Source organism: Elgaria multicarinata, chromosome 3 (assembly GCF_023053635.1).
Source record: "Elgaria multicarinata webbii isolate HBS135686 ecotype San Diego chromosome 3, rElgMul1.1.pri, whole genome shotgun sequence".
NCBI lineage: Eukaryota > Metazoa > Chordata > Lepidosauria > Squamata > Anguidae > Elgaria > Elgaria multicarinata.
Window position 1 is genome coordinate 83,272,672 of NC_086173.1, and position 18,297 is coordinate 83,290,968.

Genomic DNA, 18,297 nt, shown 5'->3' on the forward strand with positions numbered 1-18,297 from the left:
GAGCAGCCAGAGGGCAGTTCTTGCTGCATCTGGCTCCCCCTCTGGATCCCTACTCAATGCCCCCCTCCTAATTTGGTGCTTATTGCTTGAGAAATTAGGGTGTGCCTGGGCACACCCCTTGTGCACACCTATGTCCTGGCTACTTGTCCTGATGGCTATATGCTACCTTCAGCTTCAGAGACAGTAAGGCTATGTGCACCAGTTGCTGGGGAGTATGGACAGGAGGGTGCTGATGCACTCATGTCCTGCTTATAGGTTTCTCATCAAGAGCTGGTTGGCTACTTTGTGAACAGAATGCTGGATTAGATGGCCCCTTGGTCTGATCCATCATGGCTCTTATGTCCAGTTCTCCTGCAATTGATTACTTAATGATAGTTCTTTCTAGAGAAAAGTAAGTGGTAAAACCACGTGCGTGAGTCCTGAGAGATGAAGTAAATTCTGAAACTTCAGCTTTTTAATTTAACAGGCTCAATTTGATGAACTCCTCTAAATTAGTGATGATCAGCCTGTATCTTCAGAGATAGTATCTTCTAAAGCCTTTGCTTTAGAAAATATGCTTGGGATAATCAGGGATAAATCTTAAATTATCAGATAATGTAGTGCTAAAAGTGTTTCCAAATTATCAAAGTCTTTAGCTTTATTAGATCATGTTACCATATAGTCTGACAGACTTGCAGTCCTGTGAATGCATAGTTACACATAAGCAGGACTTATTTCCAGGTAAGCATACGTAGTGTTTGTCTGCAAGACTGCTTTAAAGCTCACATATAGTATAGTATGTTCCACTGAAACAAGAGGGCTTTGTATCCAGGTCAGAGTGTTTCTGCATGGGGTACCACTTGGGCAACTTTGCATTATTTTCAAGCTGGTCAGGTTGGTGTACATATGGTGGGCAACATGTGGCCCCTGGTCTGCATGCTGCCCAGCAGCCCTCAAAATTTAGGGGAACCCCCAACTTTGCATTATTTTCAAGCTAGTCTACTATGTGTTTTAGTCCTTCAGGGTTTTTTTAAGGTGCCTGTTTTTAGTTTTTTGTGCTGCCATTTTGCTTTAGTTTTATTCTGTTATTGCCTTAACTTTTTAAGATGTCCTATTTTTATAAAGTTCATAACTTCTTTCTTCTTAAACTGTATTTTGTGAACCACCCAGAGAGCTTTGATGGGTAGTATAGAAATGTAATAAATAAACAATGTCAGGCAACATGGTTGAAATTTGCTTTATTTACTCAACATGTCTTTTGAATGTTCTAATGTTTTCAAAAAATAAAAACCTTTTCTTTTCCTTCAGCTAATTCAAGATTTGCTGAGGACTTTGCCTGAGATGTTTACTAACTCCCTGGAAACTCAGAGTGCTCTGGGACCTGCACTACAGGCTGCTTTTAAACTGATGTCTCCCACGGGTGGTCGGATTTCTGTGTTCCAGACACAGCTTCCATCTGTTGGAGTAGGTGCACTTAAACCTCGCGAAGAACCTAACCAAAAAGCATCTGCAAAGGTTAGCAAAACAACCACTCTATATGTATCCCGGTACCTTTAAAATAAAACTTGCTTTATTGATGCTAGTAATTTTTATTTAGTAATTGAATAATTTTTCTGAAGTGGACTGGGTCTGGGCTGATAGGAAGATGTGTTATTCTGACGCCTAATCTATTCAGGACCCAGTCAAAGTAGATTCTTTGGATTGCCAGGATGAAACTAGATCACTTGTGAAAGGAATGACAGTTCATTGATAGAAAATGGATTCAAAATAAAAATGCAAAGAAAGCTTACACATATCTTCAACCTATGGAGCTGGCAACTCCCCCCAAAACTGGCATTTGCTGGGGTTCCAAATCAACAGCAAATAGAGATCGTTCCTTGAACCCAAAGTTCTCCAGGTTGGTGTGCATGTTCCCCCTGGACTGAAGCCAAATTGGTTAGGCCTCAGCTCCATCATATATACCCTTTTCCAATAGTTTGTATGTGCTTGCAATATTAAAGGCAGGTAAATGAATTGCCTTTTCCTGAGATTAATAGATTCCAACATAGGTGGAGGTGGAGAGAAATCCTGGTTTCCTCAGTGTGATAAAATAGTAAAGCAAACAGAGGAAATTGGGCAGCTGAGGATTATACCCTTATCAGTGTCAGACTGCTAGCAATTGTCATCAGGTGTATTGGTGCCTGCTTGCTTGATTGCAAACAGAGTTACCCAATATATCTGGGGCCTCCTCTAAGAAACCCCCCAAAAACCTTCCCTTTAAACAGAAGTTTATACATTTAATAAACAGCATATAGGGCAACTGTATAAGTTCAACATCTGACCTAACTCCTCACCATTTCTTCTAGTGTCAAACTCACACTACAGAAGCCTAGACCTTCTCCATTTTTATAAATAAGCAGCACTACTGCTTCTATTCATGAAAATGATGGTGGACTTCATTGTGCATATTTTGGATTTCTCATTTTGACTTTCTTATCCAGGATATACATCTTACACCATCTACTGACTTCTATAAAAAGTTGGCTTTAGATTGCTCAGGGCAGCAGGTTGCTGTTGACTTGTTTCTTCTTAGTGGGCAGTACTCTGACTTGGCTTCATTAGGTAAGGCACGCTCACATTTTCTGTGTTTTCTGGTGTGTGATTGTAGAAGGGAGAAAGATCAACATTGTTTTTACTGTAATAGGTTTTAAATGGTAAAAATTGAAGCTCAGCCATAGCTTCTTATCAGAGTATGGGGAACTACAATTTGAATAATGCTGCTACAATTCCCCTCCCCCTCCCCCAAAAAACTATTATTATTATAAAATTTATTTGTATCCCGTCTTTTGCCCAATGCTGGGCCTCAAGGCGGCCTTACAAACATACATGGGGACAAAACCATAAACATTTAAAATACACAACAAAATTATAAGACATAGATGGAGGGCCAGATTATTCTCCAAAGGCCTGCTGGAACAATTTTTTTTAGCCTGCTTCTGAAAACCCATCAAGGAGGGAGCCAGTCTAGCTTCCCCGGGAAGAGAGTTCCAGAGCACTGGAGCAGCCACCGAGAAGGCCCTCTCCCATGTTCCCACCAAGCGCGCCTGTGAAGATGGTGGGACTGAAAAAAGGGCTTCTCCAGAAGATCTCAAAGCACAGGCAGGCTCATAAGGGATAATACGTTCTTTCAAATAACCTGGACCCGAGCCATATAGGGCTTTATAGGTCATAACCAGCACTTTGAATTGTGCCTGGAAACGAGTGCAGCTGTTTTAACAGGGGAGTTGTATGCTCCCTGTAACCAGCCCCGGTCAACAATCTGGCTGCAGTTCTTTGAACCAGCTGGAGTTTCCGAACACTCTTCAAAGGCAGCCCTACGTAGAGCGCGTTACAGTAATCCAATCAGGATGTAACTAAGGCATGTGTCACCGTGGCCAGGTCCTACATCTCTAGGAACGGGTGCAGCTGGCACACTAGCTTTAACTGTGTAAATGCACTCCTGGCCACTGCTGAAACCTGGGCATCCAGGCTCAGGGCTGAATCCAGAAGTACACCCAAGCTGCAGACCTGTGTCTTCAGGGGGAGTGTAACCCCATCCAACACAAGCTGAATCCCTAACAATGTTTTCTAATCACCTGAATATCCTAGGTCATACTTTCTGTCAGTATTGCTGGGAAATCTTTTCATGGACTCTTGTAATCATCAGTGTTGAAATACATTAATTGTGTTCACTATTCATCTCTCTCAGCTTGTATTTGAATTTTTATTTAAATAAGAAAAATGCCCTGTGTTGTAACTTGCTTAGAACAAAATGCTAACATACTTAGTTGACAGTGTACCCCTGACTGATTATTTTATAAAGATAATCTTGACTTTTTTCTTCTTAATATGGTCCATCTTCAATTGATTGATCACTGTATCAGGTCACTCTTTAGGATAAGGATTATTCCATTGAAAGATGCTGTCTGAACACACAAATTTAGGTAAACACTTCCGTACTGGACAGAGCAACCCTTTGCTTTCCAATACTCCAGCGCTCTGCCATCAGACACCTGGCAGAGCAGAAGGAACAATCGAAGTGATCTTTGCATTTCTTCCTCTGTTCTGCTCCTTTCTTTTTTGAAAACTAAATGCACTTTTGAGTGTGTCTAGTGGAATTGCAGGGACAGGAGATGGGAAGCTTGCAGATCCTTGGTGCCTTCCTATCCCATCCCCCCTCTTCCTTTGACCTTGGGTGCGGAAGCCAATGCAATGCTTTCCATGGCACTGCAAGCCACTGCACAATCCCCATTCAGATTCCCCCTTCTAAGGCCATAGTGTCTATGGCCTCAGAAGGGAAACTCTGAAATAACCTGTAGTCCCTGGACACTTTCCCAGGGAGCATATGATTGCTCCCTTAGCCATCTATTTTTGCTCATGAAACTATTTTTTGTTCCTAATGACAGATCGTTAACATCTACACATTAAGCTGGATAATTCCAGCAAGTAAAATAAACAAGTATGTTAACTGGGTTGTTGTTTTTTGTCTTCTAGGATGTATATCAAGGTATTCAGCTGGTAGTGTCTATTACTACCAATCTTACCATCAGCAACATAATCCTCTTCTGGTGGAGAAATTACAGAAAGAGCTTAAACGATACTTGACTAGAAAGATTGGTTTTGAGGCTGTCATGCGGATAAGGTGTACCAAAGGTCAGAGACAATTTAACTTAATCAGAGGGCTTCCATAAGTGCCATAATGTGTATTTGGCAAATGGGCGTGTCAATATTTGAAAGCTAGATATTATAAATTTGAAATTCTAACAGGTGACAGATACATGCGTATTTATCACTTGATGACTTAGCACTTTTGATATATAGCTGAATATATGAACTGCTTTCATGAAAACATACCTCAGGTGATATGAAGTATTGCGAAAGCTTTGCTTGTGATGTGTAATCTGTGGTGGCAATTTCACATGTAAGAGCTAAAAAATGAACCTGCACCTGTGAATTATGTTAACACATTTCCTTAAAGAAAATAAGAATGATGAAACAACTCTCCTAATCCTGAGAAGGTGAAAGAATGGTTCGATATAAGTGCATGCCCTGGATGATGATATATGGCCTATTGAGATTGGAGAACACTAATTAACCTTTGGAGAGTTAAGTTTCCTAAACGAAAGACTCAGATCAGATGAAATAATAATGGGGCAGCTTCTCTATTCTATATGCTATGATGAATTGTACATTGATCTCAGTTCATTTAAGTTGTTGCCAATTCTACTTCTTAGGATTTATCTTGACTCTCAATGATAATGATAGTGGTGGTATATTTGTGTAATTCTTTCTTATTATCTACTTAAGACATTTTGAGAGACGATGTCTGAGTCCAAATAGCTCTTCTTGCGTGCCAATTGCTTTCATGTACGCACAGAAAGATTGCTGCCACTCACACTGCATTGAATGCTACTTCTAAAGCTTTTCAGGAATGTAAGGAATTGCAGTGGAAATGGGATGCCTGAAACCTCCAAGCGTGTTCTTGGAATGCCAGACAATGGCCCTTCATATCTCAGCCATTAATTTACATTGGTTCTATGTATAAAGGATTTCACCTAGTATAAGTAGAGGTTAAGTGGCAATAAATGAAGCATTTGTGGTGTTGGAAGTCTGGATAATGAACACCAGCAGATTTTCAAACCATTGCAACTATACAATCAGTTGTGTTACAATAGCATTCCTAAATTAGTGTTTTCTTCTCCTATAGGCCTTTCCATTCATACGTTCCATGGCAACTTCTTTGTACGGTCAACAGATCTCCTGTCTTTACCCAATGTGAACCCAGACGCAGGATATGCTGTACAAATGTCAGTGGAGGAAAGTCTGACTGATATGCAGGTGGTCTGTTTTCAGTCAGCCCTCTTGTATACATCTAGTAAAGGTAACTATGTCAGGGCATCAAGTGCTACTGATGGTATATGCTTCAAGACAGCATGTGTGTTGATCCATGTTTTCTGATTACACAAATGAGTTGGTCGTAAGTCTTCACAGACCCATGACTCTAACAAATTAACATGCACTAATTTGTTGTTGGGAGTAGTTTAATTATTATGTTCATGAACTGCAGTCCAGTATCCACATCGTTAAATAGAACAACTGCTTTGGTTGGAAAACTGCAATTTTTATTTAACTTATAATGTGAAAAACTACTTTGAAGAAAAATGTATAATTGTGTTATATTTGTGATGGTTTTTGAAGCATAACCTGAACAAATCTGTGAAATGCTGTTCAGAAACTATGCATTGCTTTGTTCTTTATACAGGTGAAAGGAGGATTCGTGTCCACACTCTGTGTTTACCAGTTGTTAGCCAGTTGAGTGATGTATATCTGGGAGCTGATGTGCAAGCTATTACGGGGCTATTAGCTAATATGGGTAAGTGCTTAAGAGTTTTTGGTTCAGATTGCATAGTATTATCAATGAACAATTGATACTTTATTATCACCATACTATTCTTGAGAGATTAAAGGTAGCAATTGTGGCGTTACACCCCACAAGTCAGTTCCCTAATGTATGTCTAGGGATTTGTAAGTCTATTGTGTTTAGAATGTTGATCTGAGTGGGTGGAGATTGATTATCTTAGGAGCAGGGAGGAAGATATATAAGAGAATGACTGAGGTGTTATGGGTGTGTTTTTAAAGTACTTTAGTTCAAGGGAGAATTAGAGGATCAGGGTAAAGAGGGTTGTCTTTTGAGTGCAGTGTGCAGATAGTCAGTTGGTGTATATTAAACAATCCTGATAATAAAGAAAGTTCAAGAGTGAAGGTATGAGAGAAAGGAAAGCGTGTATGAGAAGAGAGGAAGAGAAGTTTTAACAAGGGTCTGAAAAGGTTTATTATGAAACAAAGTTTGTGAACATTGAAATAATTTTTTATTCAGTTTGTTTTACTACCACAAAAATCCCACGTGTCTCCTTGGCATTTATCTTTGCAGTTATATACATATAACACCCGTTCTGACATTAATTCACCATCAGCACATATAATTCACAGCGCATTATTTTATTCCTGAAATTATTCCTCTTTAATCCCTTTCTCCACATAGTTTGTAGAAAGGTGGTGTTTGTCCCTCACCTCAGGCTCATGAAGTGGTGGCGCTTAGCTTGAGCAGGGAGTGTCTGTGGACAGGCCTGTGGTAAAGAGCCTGTGTCGTGGCACAGCAATGAGAATGTTTTAGTTGAGATTGATGTAGAATGCATAATACTCTGCTCTGGCAGATTATGTTCAATTGTTTAGAACAATGAATCAGTGTTTGAAGGGCTGTCATTCTACATTATTGTCCTGCATTCTTCTTGTTTGTAGGTAGAGAGGTAGGGTGTGTGTGTGTGTGTGTGACAGAGAGAGAGACAGACAGTCAGACTTCAGCAGCTGTAGACCTATATTTTATCAGTAGCACCTCTCTTAATAATTAAATTTACTATGTACTATTTGTTCCCCAGCTGTTGACCGGTCAGTTTCTGCTAGTCTGAGTGATGCTCGAGATGCATTGGTGAATGCTGTAATAGATTCCCTGTCTGCATATCGGTCCTCTGTCCTAACTATCCAGCAGCCTGGTCTCATGGCTCCCGTCTCATTACGTCTCTTCCCATTATATGTATTGGCTCTCTTAAAACAGGTAAGAACAAAAGTGAAATTTGCTTAAACACTAGGTAACCCTGGAACAAGCCATGGGTTCCAGGATGGTTTGTTCGGACGTCATGACAAGCCATGCCCAGCAAGGGCAATTATAACAATTAGGCAGTGCGTGATGGGGAAATAAGCCATGGTGGCTAATTATCCTTTCCCAATCATGCAAACCCAGTAAGTAATTTCTTTAAAGCCAAGCTGTTTGCTTTTTCTTGCAAGTTAACCATACCATACAAGCCCTTAGGTTGGTGTTCAAAATATTCATATCGTCTTTTTCAACAGCTCTTGCAGTATCTTCATGGGCATGGCAGATATCACATTACAGTTAAACTGTGGCACTCTATCATATTCTTGCTGTGGAAGTAATTTAAATGAGAAATCTGCCTGCTTTTCACAAATCTGCATCATTTGAAATTGTTGAGTGGCTGGGGTACAAACATTCCTATGTGTGCACCTAAATGTTTCTGTATGTCAACACTGGCTTCTGCTCAGTGGTAGAGCATCTGCTTTGGATGCAGAAGGTCCCAGGTTTGATCCCTAGCATCTCCACATAGGGCAGGAAAAACGCTTGCTTGAAACCTTGAGGAGCCACTGCCAGTGTTGACCATACTGGGCTAGATGGAGCAGTGGTCAGACTCAGTAAAAGGCAGCTTCCTACATTCCTCTGTTAACTGCAGATCCCTGTTTGCCATGGAGTCTCTCAGTTTGACATTACAGTTTTCCAACAAATTTCTAAACTCTGGCAAAGCTTTATGGTAGTTTGTGATAGGAAGCTGTGCCTGGGTTGAGCAGAAATTCTGCATGGCCCCTTGAATCCTAGCTGCTGATTTAACTAGTATTTGTTGCTACACTTTCAAATCTATCAATTTGGCTAGAGAGATGTGTTTACAATGTAGTAGATAAAGCATAATACTGATTTTATACACAATAACAAATCCAGAAAAACTTTCATTGTACGAATACATCTTGTTGAATTAGGCATAAAATATTTGCCTGAAACTCATTACTCTTGAAATGTGTTTGAGATGTCTTCTCATCTTCCTCTGCCATCCACATCCCTAATCACAATGTTAATACTACCACTTTTATTCACAGAAAGCATTCCAGACTGGGACAAACGCACGTTTAGATGATCGCATCTTTACCATGTGTCAAGTGAAAAACCAACCTTTAGTGTACCTCATGCTTATGATGCATCCTAATCTGTATAGAATTGACAATTTCACAGATGAGGTATGTTTTTCTTTTAAGTTTGTCCTATAAATGCTGCATGTATCCTCCTACCCCTAGGTCTTCTGCTTTGAGCAGTTATAAGTTCTGCTAAAGACTTTAATCGTGATGAAGGACACAATGCAGCTTTCCTCCATGCTAATTGGATAATGTAGGTATATATTTGTATGCTTTATTAGGGGAGCATCAAATTGCAGAGGGAATCGTCCTACAACACTTGGCAATCTTACATTTAGCAGGCCTCCAGGGAGACTTTCTTTCGCTTCACTCCTACCTAGCCTGGTTTGTGCACTCTGGGCACACTAAATTGGAATAATTGGTGTATGCAGCAACAGTCTGGGCCTTGCTTATGTGATTTCCTGGTGACTTCCTGTTTTCACACCTGGCATGATGCTCCATATATGTCAGTCCTTGGGAAGCAGATGTAGATGCTGATGGCTCTTTAAGCCAGCTCTAGGGTCTATTTGTGTGCATGAAGCTTTCCATGTATAGACCGGCAATTGGATTGTGCTGTGTGCTGTGGATCTTATGTTTTATTAACTACTTCACCTTTCGTGTTAGCTGTCAAATTTTATTTTAAAACATTCAGTAATCTGGATTCAATCTATTGTGTTGGTAAACTGAATAAGTGGAGACCCATCTATTGAGTTTTGGATTGCTCTACAAACAGCAGTGGATTTTAGGATTCGATATTGGGAGAATATTGTAAATGAATACAAAAACTAGATTTGAATCATTATACACCGTTCCTCAGTAACATTATTAACAAGCACATGAGGCCTGAGTTGTGGAAATTCATACATTTTAGCACTTGAAATAGTTCCTAATACATAAAGTTAAAATGATTGTATCTAAGATTTTCAAGAAGGAACAGCCAATTTCAAGGGTGCTTTGATACAGGGTGATGCAAACTTCCGTACATATCAATTGGAAGGAACAGGAGTCTTGTATAAAAGTTTGTAAATTAACTTAGAAATATGTGTTCCTGAGACCATACATGAACTAGTTCTTGGAAAATCCATACTTCAAAGCTGTGAGCCCACAATTCTCTGGGTATCGTTAAATAAGCATTTATTAAATTGACAACTCTGCAAAGACATGCATTCTGTTACAAAGCCTTGTAGATTGTTAAATCCATCTATGGAGTTTCCCCTCTGACGTATATTTTAAAAGGGTGGGGGGAGGATTATTTCCCTCTAGTTTATGGACATACAACTTTGTATATGCGAGTTGTTTTGTACTCAGTAAAGGGCTTTTTCCCATTGTTAATAGATCTGCTGATCTATTTGCCTATTATTCAGATATGTGTAATCTGTGTATTTCTTTAGGGGGGCCTCAACATCAATGACAGAACAATACCTCAGCCACCCATTCTCCAATTATCTGTGGAGAAGATAAACAGGGACGGTGCTTACCTTATGGATGCTGGCTCTGTAAGTTACCTTCTGATAACATTCATATTGTCTGTTTATTTTATTATTGATTGATTGATTACATTTTTATACTCCCCAATAGCCGAGGCACTCTGGGCAGTGCATAATTAAAACCATAAAATATGTCAAGTATCCAAATAAATTTTAAACTTTAGAAGTTTAAAAAAATGCTATATAAAATCAAGTAAGTTATAACCCAGGGAAAGCCTGGATGAAAAGATGTTTTCAGGACTTAAAGGATGTTAAATTTTCTGCCTCCTGAACTGCACAAGGGTGTTTTTTCCGCTACATAGAAGGCCTGTCGTCGAGGTTCTTCGTGATGACATTCCATTCTTTCCATCTGTTAAATGTAGCACATTCTCCTTGAAGCTTCAGAGTTGATGAGTTTGTAATACAGAGATTAATATTTTCTGGTTATCTATGTTTGACTTTACAGGTCATGTTTTTATGGGTTGGGAAGAATTGTGGACTGAACTTTATCAACCATGTCCTTGGAGTTCCAAACTATGCATCAATACCACACAATATGGTAAGAACATAATTTAGAAAAACTGTAGTTAGAACTAAGCAAAACAATTAAGGCATGATAGTGAAAATATTATGTAAATTATAGTGCTTTTCAGGATTGGCCTACAGAGAGCTCACTTTACTCTACACGTTCTGTCCCTTGAGTTTGCCTGAATTTATATTTTCATATTTAGGAGCACTAAATTGTGTCTTCCAATAAATATTTACCATTAGCCAGGCGAGCATTTTTTTCACAGTGCATATATTTCTAGGTATGTACATTGCTCACTTTTAATGAGCTAGCAGTTGATTCCAGAGAAAGGTCAGTTTACACAGTGAATCTCACTGGATTCATTCACTACAGTGGTCCTCCCCCAGGATGGTGATGAGTCTTTTGAGATCCAGGATGATAGCTCTTGCATCATACTAAGTAGACTTGAAAGGGGTTGCTTGAAGGAGTTCAAAGGACATGTTGCACAACACCTCTCAAAGTTACTTAAGAATAGCAGCACTGCATTGTCTGAAGTAATGTAGCAGGGAAAGGATTTTTCCTTTACCCTAAAAACTTTTTACAAATGAGAACTAATGGTGTATACTGCTCCAGCCTTTGAATATAGAACTTGTTGGGTTATTTTTGACAGACCCATCTTCCAGAACTTGACACCGCTGAATCTTCTAGAGTGTGTGCTTTTATCTCTTGGCTGAGGGAGCAAAGGCCATTCTTTCCTATATTGTATATACTAAGGTAAGTAACATTTTAAATAATGGAGTACTTCAACATGCAGATTGAGCCACACGGTGGTGTGGCTGCCTACTTGAGAAAAGAAGCAATTGTATCTTTTTGAATAGCTTAGTTGCAATCTACTTCTATTAATGTTCTAACCGATTAAAGCTTTGCTTGCTTCTGGGAGAGAGAGAGAGAATTATTTATTTATTTATTTAAAACATTTATATCCCGCCCTATATCATTAAGATCTCAGAGCGGCGTACAGATAAAAGCATACAGTATAAAACAATAAATATGCACAGTTAAAAACAAATTAAGCCATGAACCAAGTTAAAATGTTATATAATTTAAAACTGGTTAAAACAATGTGGCAATGAGTTTAACCATCAAAGGCTTTGTTAAAAAGCCATGTTTTTACTTGGCGTCGAAATGAAATCAGTGTTGGCACCAATCAGGCGTCCAAGGAGAGGGCATTCTACAATCGGGGTGCCACAGCAGAGAAAGCCCTCTCCCTTAACCCATCATAGCATATATGTTGCATTGGTGGGATGCGGAGAAGGGCTCCTCCAACAGATCTAAGGTCTCGAGCAGGCATATATAAGGAGAGGCGCTCTCAAGTATCGAGGTACCAAGCTGTTTATGAGTGAGGGCACATTCAGTGCTCCTATTCTTACATAAAGGTGGCTTTCGGTGGCAATTTGTGGGTTCATTAATTAACTCACAAATTGTGGGGATACATGCTGTACACGAACCACTTCTGGTTTCCCGCAACAATGGAAATGCCACATTCATAGGTAATTTCTGTGACATCTGAACTTGGGCACTTTGTGTTGTTTGTGGGTTAAACAACCCCAAATTAACCTTTGGCATGTGAGCAAGTGAGTGGCTTCCAGTGTCCTCCTCATTTCCCTTTTCAGCTAACAACCTACAACCCACCCACCCGTTCATAGGCTGTTACAAATATTGTTAAAATCTGGATGGTCTGGGTTGTTTAGGGGTAAACCACCCAGAGATAACCCGACAACAAAATGTAAGTTAACTCTGGGGTGGTTTAAAGCCTGAACATCCCAGTGTATCTGGGTTTGGTTGTCATGCTAACAACCTATGAATGGAGCAATTGTATGTTAATTGAAAGTGGAAGTAAGGAGCATGCTGGAGGCAGCTCACTGCTTTCTGCTCATGTCTGGCAACCCTTGGTTTAAACATCCCATGGGTTATAACTATGTGCAAACCAGCTCTAGGTTTTATATGGAAAGAGAGAAAAGGAGGGGGTTGGGGATGCACAAATGGAGGGGTGATCAAACCTTTAGGTACCTATTTGTAAGATTGATCATTTTAGCGTACATGGGATTCACACACAAGCAAGGACTTCCCTTCTATTTCAGTATTAGAAACCGTTTGCTGCATTTATTTATTACATTTTTATACCACCCAATAGCCAAAGCTCTCTGGCTGGTTCACAGCAATTAAAACCATAATGTATAAGATGCTAAAATATAATATGAAAGTGTAAAACTACAGTATAAAATAAAAATAATAACCAAATAGAACCTATCATTAGTGCAAAGGTTTAAAATACAGTACGAGATTTAAAACAGAGACTGTAAAACTAAATTGCCTGGCAAAATAAAAAGTTCTTCACCTGGGGCCAAAAAAAGTACAACATAGGCTCCAAACAAGCCTCTTTCAGAAGCTCATTCTACAACCGAGTTGCCACAGCAGAAACCGCCCTCTTCTTAGTAGCCACCCATGATAACCTGTTGAACATGCAGAGCTGTCCCAGATACATTTTATTTCACAAATTTCTATGCTGCTTGCCAACAAAATTATTGAAGTGAACATAACGCCAACACCAGCACTAAAATATAACAATAAAATCACTGATCAACAACAAAGCTGCAACTAACTGGCTTGGCCACACCTCAGGAAAAGCCTGCGTATAAAGAGATATAATGTAAAAACTGTACATGCCTGTCTGATGTCAATTAGGAGGTTGTTCCAGACGTGCATGCTGCAGCACTAAGTGCTCTATTAGTAGTATTCCCAAGTGACCCTCAGCACCATGCAGCAGCATCAAACGTGCTTCTTTGGAGGATCACGAAGACAGGGAAGGACATAAGGGGGTAAGGCAATCCATAAAGTAACCTGGTCTCAACTTGTTTAGGGCTTTATATGTGAACAACAAAACCTTAAATTTGGCTGGGTAGCTTATTGGCTGCCAGTGCAGTTCTTTTCACAACAGTGTAGCATGCTGTCAAAAGGAGACCGCTGTTAGCAACTATGCAGCTGCATTCTTCATTTTACTTTTTGTCAGACAATCCATTTTGACCTGGTTCATATGGCATCCTGCCCTGGATTAATTTACCTGCCAAGGCTGTTGTGTCATGCTGAGTACCTATGAGCATAGCCATCTTGCTATGGGTTGTCATGCGGAGTGAACCGTGACAAGGGTTATTTGAGGGGTGGACAACCTAAAAAGGCAGTGGATTACTTAAGAGTTGTGTAACCCTCTCACAAGGCCTGTTGTCTGGATTTGCACGACATGACAACTCAGAGCAAGCTGTGTGCCCACGGGTGCCTAAAAGAATGCAGCAGCCACCACAGGTAAATTAACCCACAGTGTGTATTGTGTCATGAGAAATAGCCTATTGTAAATAGTTTTGTTTAGGAATAAAGCATTAAACTTGGATGTTTCTTTCAGTCATACAAAGTTCTGTTTGTTTTTATCTTGAAGGGATGAAAGTCCATGGAAACCAAGTTTTCTACAAAACATGATAGAAGACAGAACAGAATCTGCATTATCATACTATGAGTTTCTTTTGCATATTCAGCAGCAAGTGACTAAATGAGCCCTTCTGTCACATGGTTCATCTGCTCAAAGGAACGTTCCTGTGTACAGGACACTTGTGCTTGTAATGCTCCCGTAAAGTTTTTGGCCTGATGCAGTTGACGAGAATCTCACTGTGATTTCCCCCCCAAAAAGCAAAGCAAATAAAGGACCATAGAATCACAAGTACACTATCGTGTAGTTGTACATTAAACAATTAAAATCAATTTGAACATGTTCGATGCCTTTAATTTGCTGCAAAATGTTTCACTGTAAGTAGTTGCGGCATGAGTTATCAAGGCGATATTGAAGAAATGAATCTTTATAAATTAGGTTTTTGTTCAAAATGTGTTTTTAACCTTATTTTTGTTTTTCTGCTTTGTTTTGCTGCTAGAATTAAAACCTCCCAAGACTGATTTGCAGGGAAACTATATTGTCTTGATTATATAATATATCACTAATTAAGAAATACATTTTTAAAGGAGCAATGAAACAATTCATTGTGAAGTGAACAAAATATTTACATTTTTAAAAATGTACTTAGTTTCCAGTGCTTTTTAAAATGGATTATGATGAGCAGGATTAAAAGTGAACTTGAAGTAGTCTATCTGGATTAAAAATGAATCTGAAATAATTCATTTTAAAAACTTTTTAGGATGCATCAGTATTCTAGTATCTGGAAGAACAATGAATCTGCATTACGTCCAATGAAAATTATAATCAGTGACCTGATTCAGTTGCGAAAGTGGTGAACATGGATCCCAGTCTTGGATGTTAACGTGGTGTGTTTAGTTTTAATTAATTGAAAGTAAATAGGGGAACAGACAGTTCAAGCAAAAGTCATGATCTTTTTATGGATTGTTTGGTTAAATTTAAAGTCATATTTTTTAACAGATTAAGGTTTTATAAAAATGCTTACTTTTGTCGTTAAACCAGAGGGGGTTAATATGCAGCCCCTATGGCTGTTTCTGTGATCCCTCATCTTGGCCAAAATCACAGCAATTTTCTAAGGAAACAAGGCGTGCAAGGAGTGAATGCTTTGTTTGCTAGCAGAATCATACTCCTGAAAGCTACTTACACATGCTGCAGCAGCAGTTTCAGTGGGGTTGGGAGTGTATCTCCCAGTGGGGGCATTATGGCTCCCTGACCCCTGGAAGTTGCCCACCCATGAACTAAACCACAGTTCTCACCTCATTAGAAGCAGTGTTGAGTAACTTGTCTGAAATTCAGAAGAGCATCTAATCAAATAGTAATGTTGCCTTTTAAAGGTGGGATGGGGGTGGAAATGCAGGCAAGTATTTTGTGGCTTTAATGGGAAAGGTTTTCCGAAATCCCACTTCAATAGGCAAGAAGCCCAAATACTGCATAGTTACTGAGCACGTAGGATAAATGTTAGTTTTACTCATACCCTGGAAACTACTGTGAATTAAATCATGACAAATAGTATTAGTGTGTTTATGACATGTTCGTATAAATTGTCACAACAGGCAACCTGCATTAGTAACATCCTTCTTTAGTGGCATAACTAAAGTGGTTGCCATGGTTTTTTACTTCCCCTCCTACTGCACCCCCCACCCCACCAAGGACAGTAAATTGGAAATATTTTCCTATTGCATTTCTTCCTTACCATTATTCCTTTTGTGGAATTATCTTTTGCAGCCATTTTCAGACTATTGCTTTTGTTCAGCTAAAGTTTCCTCATTAGACCCTATGAGTGAGATCCAGATCCGTGGTTCCATTAACAAAAGGACACTAGATTCCTTCCACTGGAAGAACAAAGAATTTGGATCCAACCCCTAATGGTGAAAAAGCATTGAAGTTCTCTAAGGAACTGTAGTGTTTAGAAACTAACATTTCAAATTGGCATAAGAACTATATAGTTATAACCTCATTGCCTGCTAATCTATTCAGCTTGCCCGAGTGATCTATGAAAAGTTGCTTATAGACTTGTTACTTTTATGTTAGAGAGGGTCAAAATCTCTCTTCAAAAGGGATTAAAATACTTGTTGAAATCTGCTAAATTTCAGTACCTTTTTGCTGGTGTCATTCTTTTTAAAGCAGTATTTTAATTATTTAATGGTACGTTGTTATAATGGTAATCCACCTTAGAAGCATACGATCATAATGAGATGTGCACTTGTGAGTAATGGAAATCATCCATTTGGTGCCTCACCATACTTCCTAAGCCTGAATATTTATATTTGAATATGGTTCCATGGACTCCTCTAAACAAAATTGTACTTGTTCACATCAATTGACCAAGAGCAATCCACACACAGAAACAAGGCTCTGTGTGTAGCTTACCCTTCTGGTCCAGGTGTGTATGTAAACAGATGCTATGCATGGGTAAGCATGCATCCAGTCCCTTCTGCTGGATGGGTCTTTACCTTTGCTGCATACATATAATGCTGACTAGCTGGTTGGTGTCATTCTTGAGAGGGCTGTTTGTGTCAGGAAAACCTTATGTGCTGCACCATGCCAAGAATTCTGCTGTGTACAAAGATTTTTGTTTTTGAATGTGGTTGTGGTGGACATGGCTTAACTTTATGTAAGCCACGATATTTAAAGTAGCCTACCAGAAAGAAACTTATTTCAAGAATACATCCCTAACCACCATCCCTTTAAAATATTTTAAAGTGAGCACATTATACTGTCTGAATAGAATGCTTTTTGGGATGTTCATACTCTTTTTGCAATACTGAATTTTCTAATTTTATTCCATGTGATGGAAAAAATGACATCTGCTTCAACTTGTATTAATACAAGTTTTTAATGATAGCAATAGCAGGGCAGGCCCTTGGGTAAAACTGCCTGTGCTATACTTTAAGTTACAACTGTCTGTTTTAAGATCTATAACAACTTAACCAGTCAAGAGTGGCCCTGATGCTTCCATATTAGCATGGCAGTCCACAGCAGATGTTCTATATTTTTCTAGTTCAAGATTTTTTAAACAATTCAGTATGATCAATATGTTAAATTCAGTCATGCATCAGCATTTTAATTAGCATTTACTTTCCTGTAATTTATATAAATTTTGACTGTTTTGCAATAATAAGGATGACATTTCCTTTTATTCAAAGTTAATTTAACAGGATATATAATTAGATACAGAATGTTAAGGGACCATCAAATGTGACAATGCTTCTGTTCACTAGTTACAGATTAAATCCTTATAGTAAATTTGATTTTGTAAAGTAGTGTAAAATATTGTAATATTAATCCTTGTTTTCTGAACTCAGACATTGATCTTCAGTGTGAAATTGTAGACCATGCTCTTCTGAATTGGAGGCAAGGTTTTACTTGTTCCCCTTTTTACAGTTTGTAATTTTCACTGTTTTATTCCTGTAAAAAGTCATTTGTAACACATGCAAATGCTTATTTTAGCTGTGCTAATTTATCAAATTTGGCTACTCAATAAAATTAATTGAAAGAGCTTACATAGAACTTCATCAGTCCTTTTTATAAACAGAAATTGGAAGGTACCGAGAATATCTGGCCATTTAATGGATGAAATGATCTTAGGTACACTAAGGGGGGGGGTTTCTATGACTAACTAAAAATGGCCTTATGGCGAGTGTCTATTGCCACATTTATACTGTGCAAATACTGTACAGGTTGGGAGATGAACATATTTATATTGGGCAAACCCTTTAATAGTTACTGATTCTTCTAATGCTGGAAACTTCTGCATATTTTGGAGTAAGCATCAATGAATTCAGTGAGACTTCTGAGTAAACAAGTGCAAAATCATACTGTAAATGCTTTTTTAAGTTTACAGAATAAAATATCAAGCTTTAGTACTTATCTAGAGTGAATCTCCCATCAGCCTACAAAAATCTAGAAGTTCAGTCAACTTACTGTAAATGAACTCAACATAGAAATTATCTGGTTGTATCATCACACCCAGTACTTCCATGCTTCTCTAAATAGGGACAGCACAATGGAAAAGTTTA

At 38.8% G+C, this 18,297-nt stretch overlaps 1 protein-coding gene across 3 annotated transcripts in view; it reads left to right on the plus strand.

Moving 5' to 3' along the window:
- The window catches only part of SEC24A (SEC24 homolog A, COPII coat complex component), a 54,764-nt gene extending 36,976 nt beyond the window's left edge, over window positions 1-17,788 (plus strand). For all 3 annotated transcript variants that reach the window (XM_063120754.1, XM_063120755.1, XM_063120756.1), the window contains 11 exons: window positions 1,288-1,494; window positions 2,460-2,580; window positions 4,492-4,650; window positions 5,705-5,878; window positions 6,260-6,370; window positions 7,434-7,609; window positions 8,716-8,853; window positions 10,179-10,283; window positions 10,720-10,812; window positions 11,432-11,535; window positions 14,252-17,788. In XM_063120754.1, coding sequence (XP_062976824.1) covers window positions 1,288-1,494; window positions 2,460-2,580; window positions 4,492-4,650; window positions 5,705-5,878; window positions 6,260-6,370; window positions 7,434-7,609; window positions 8,716-8,853; window positions 10,179-10,283; window positions 10,720-10,812; window positions 11,432-11,535; window positions 14,252-14,366 — 1,503 coding nt within the window. In that variant the 3' untranslated portion in view covers window positions 14,367-17,788. The remainder of the gene's footprint in view (window positions 1-1,287; window positions 1,495-2,459; window positions 2,581-4,491; window positions 4,651-5,704; window positions 5,879-6,259; window positions 6,371-7,433; window positions 7,610-8,715; window positions 8,854-10,178; window positions 10,284-10,719; window positions 10,813-11,431; window positions 11,536-14,251) is intronic.
- The last annotated feature ends 509 nt before the right edge of the window (window positions 17,789-18,297 follow it).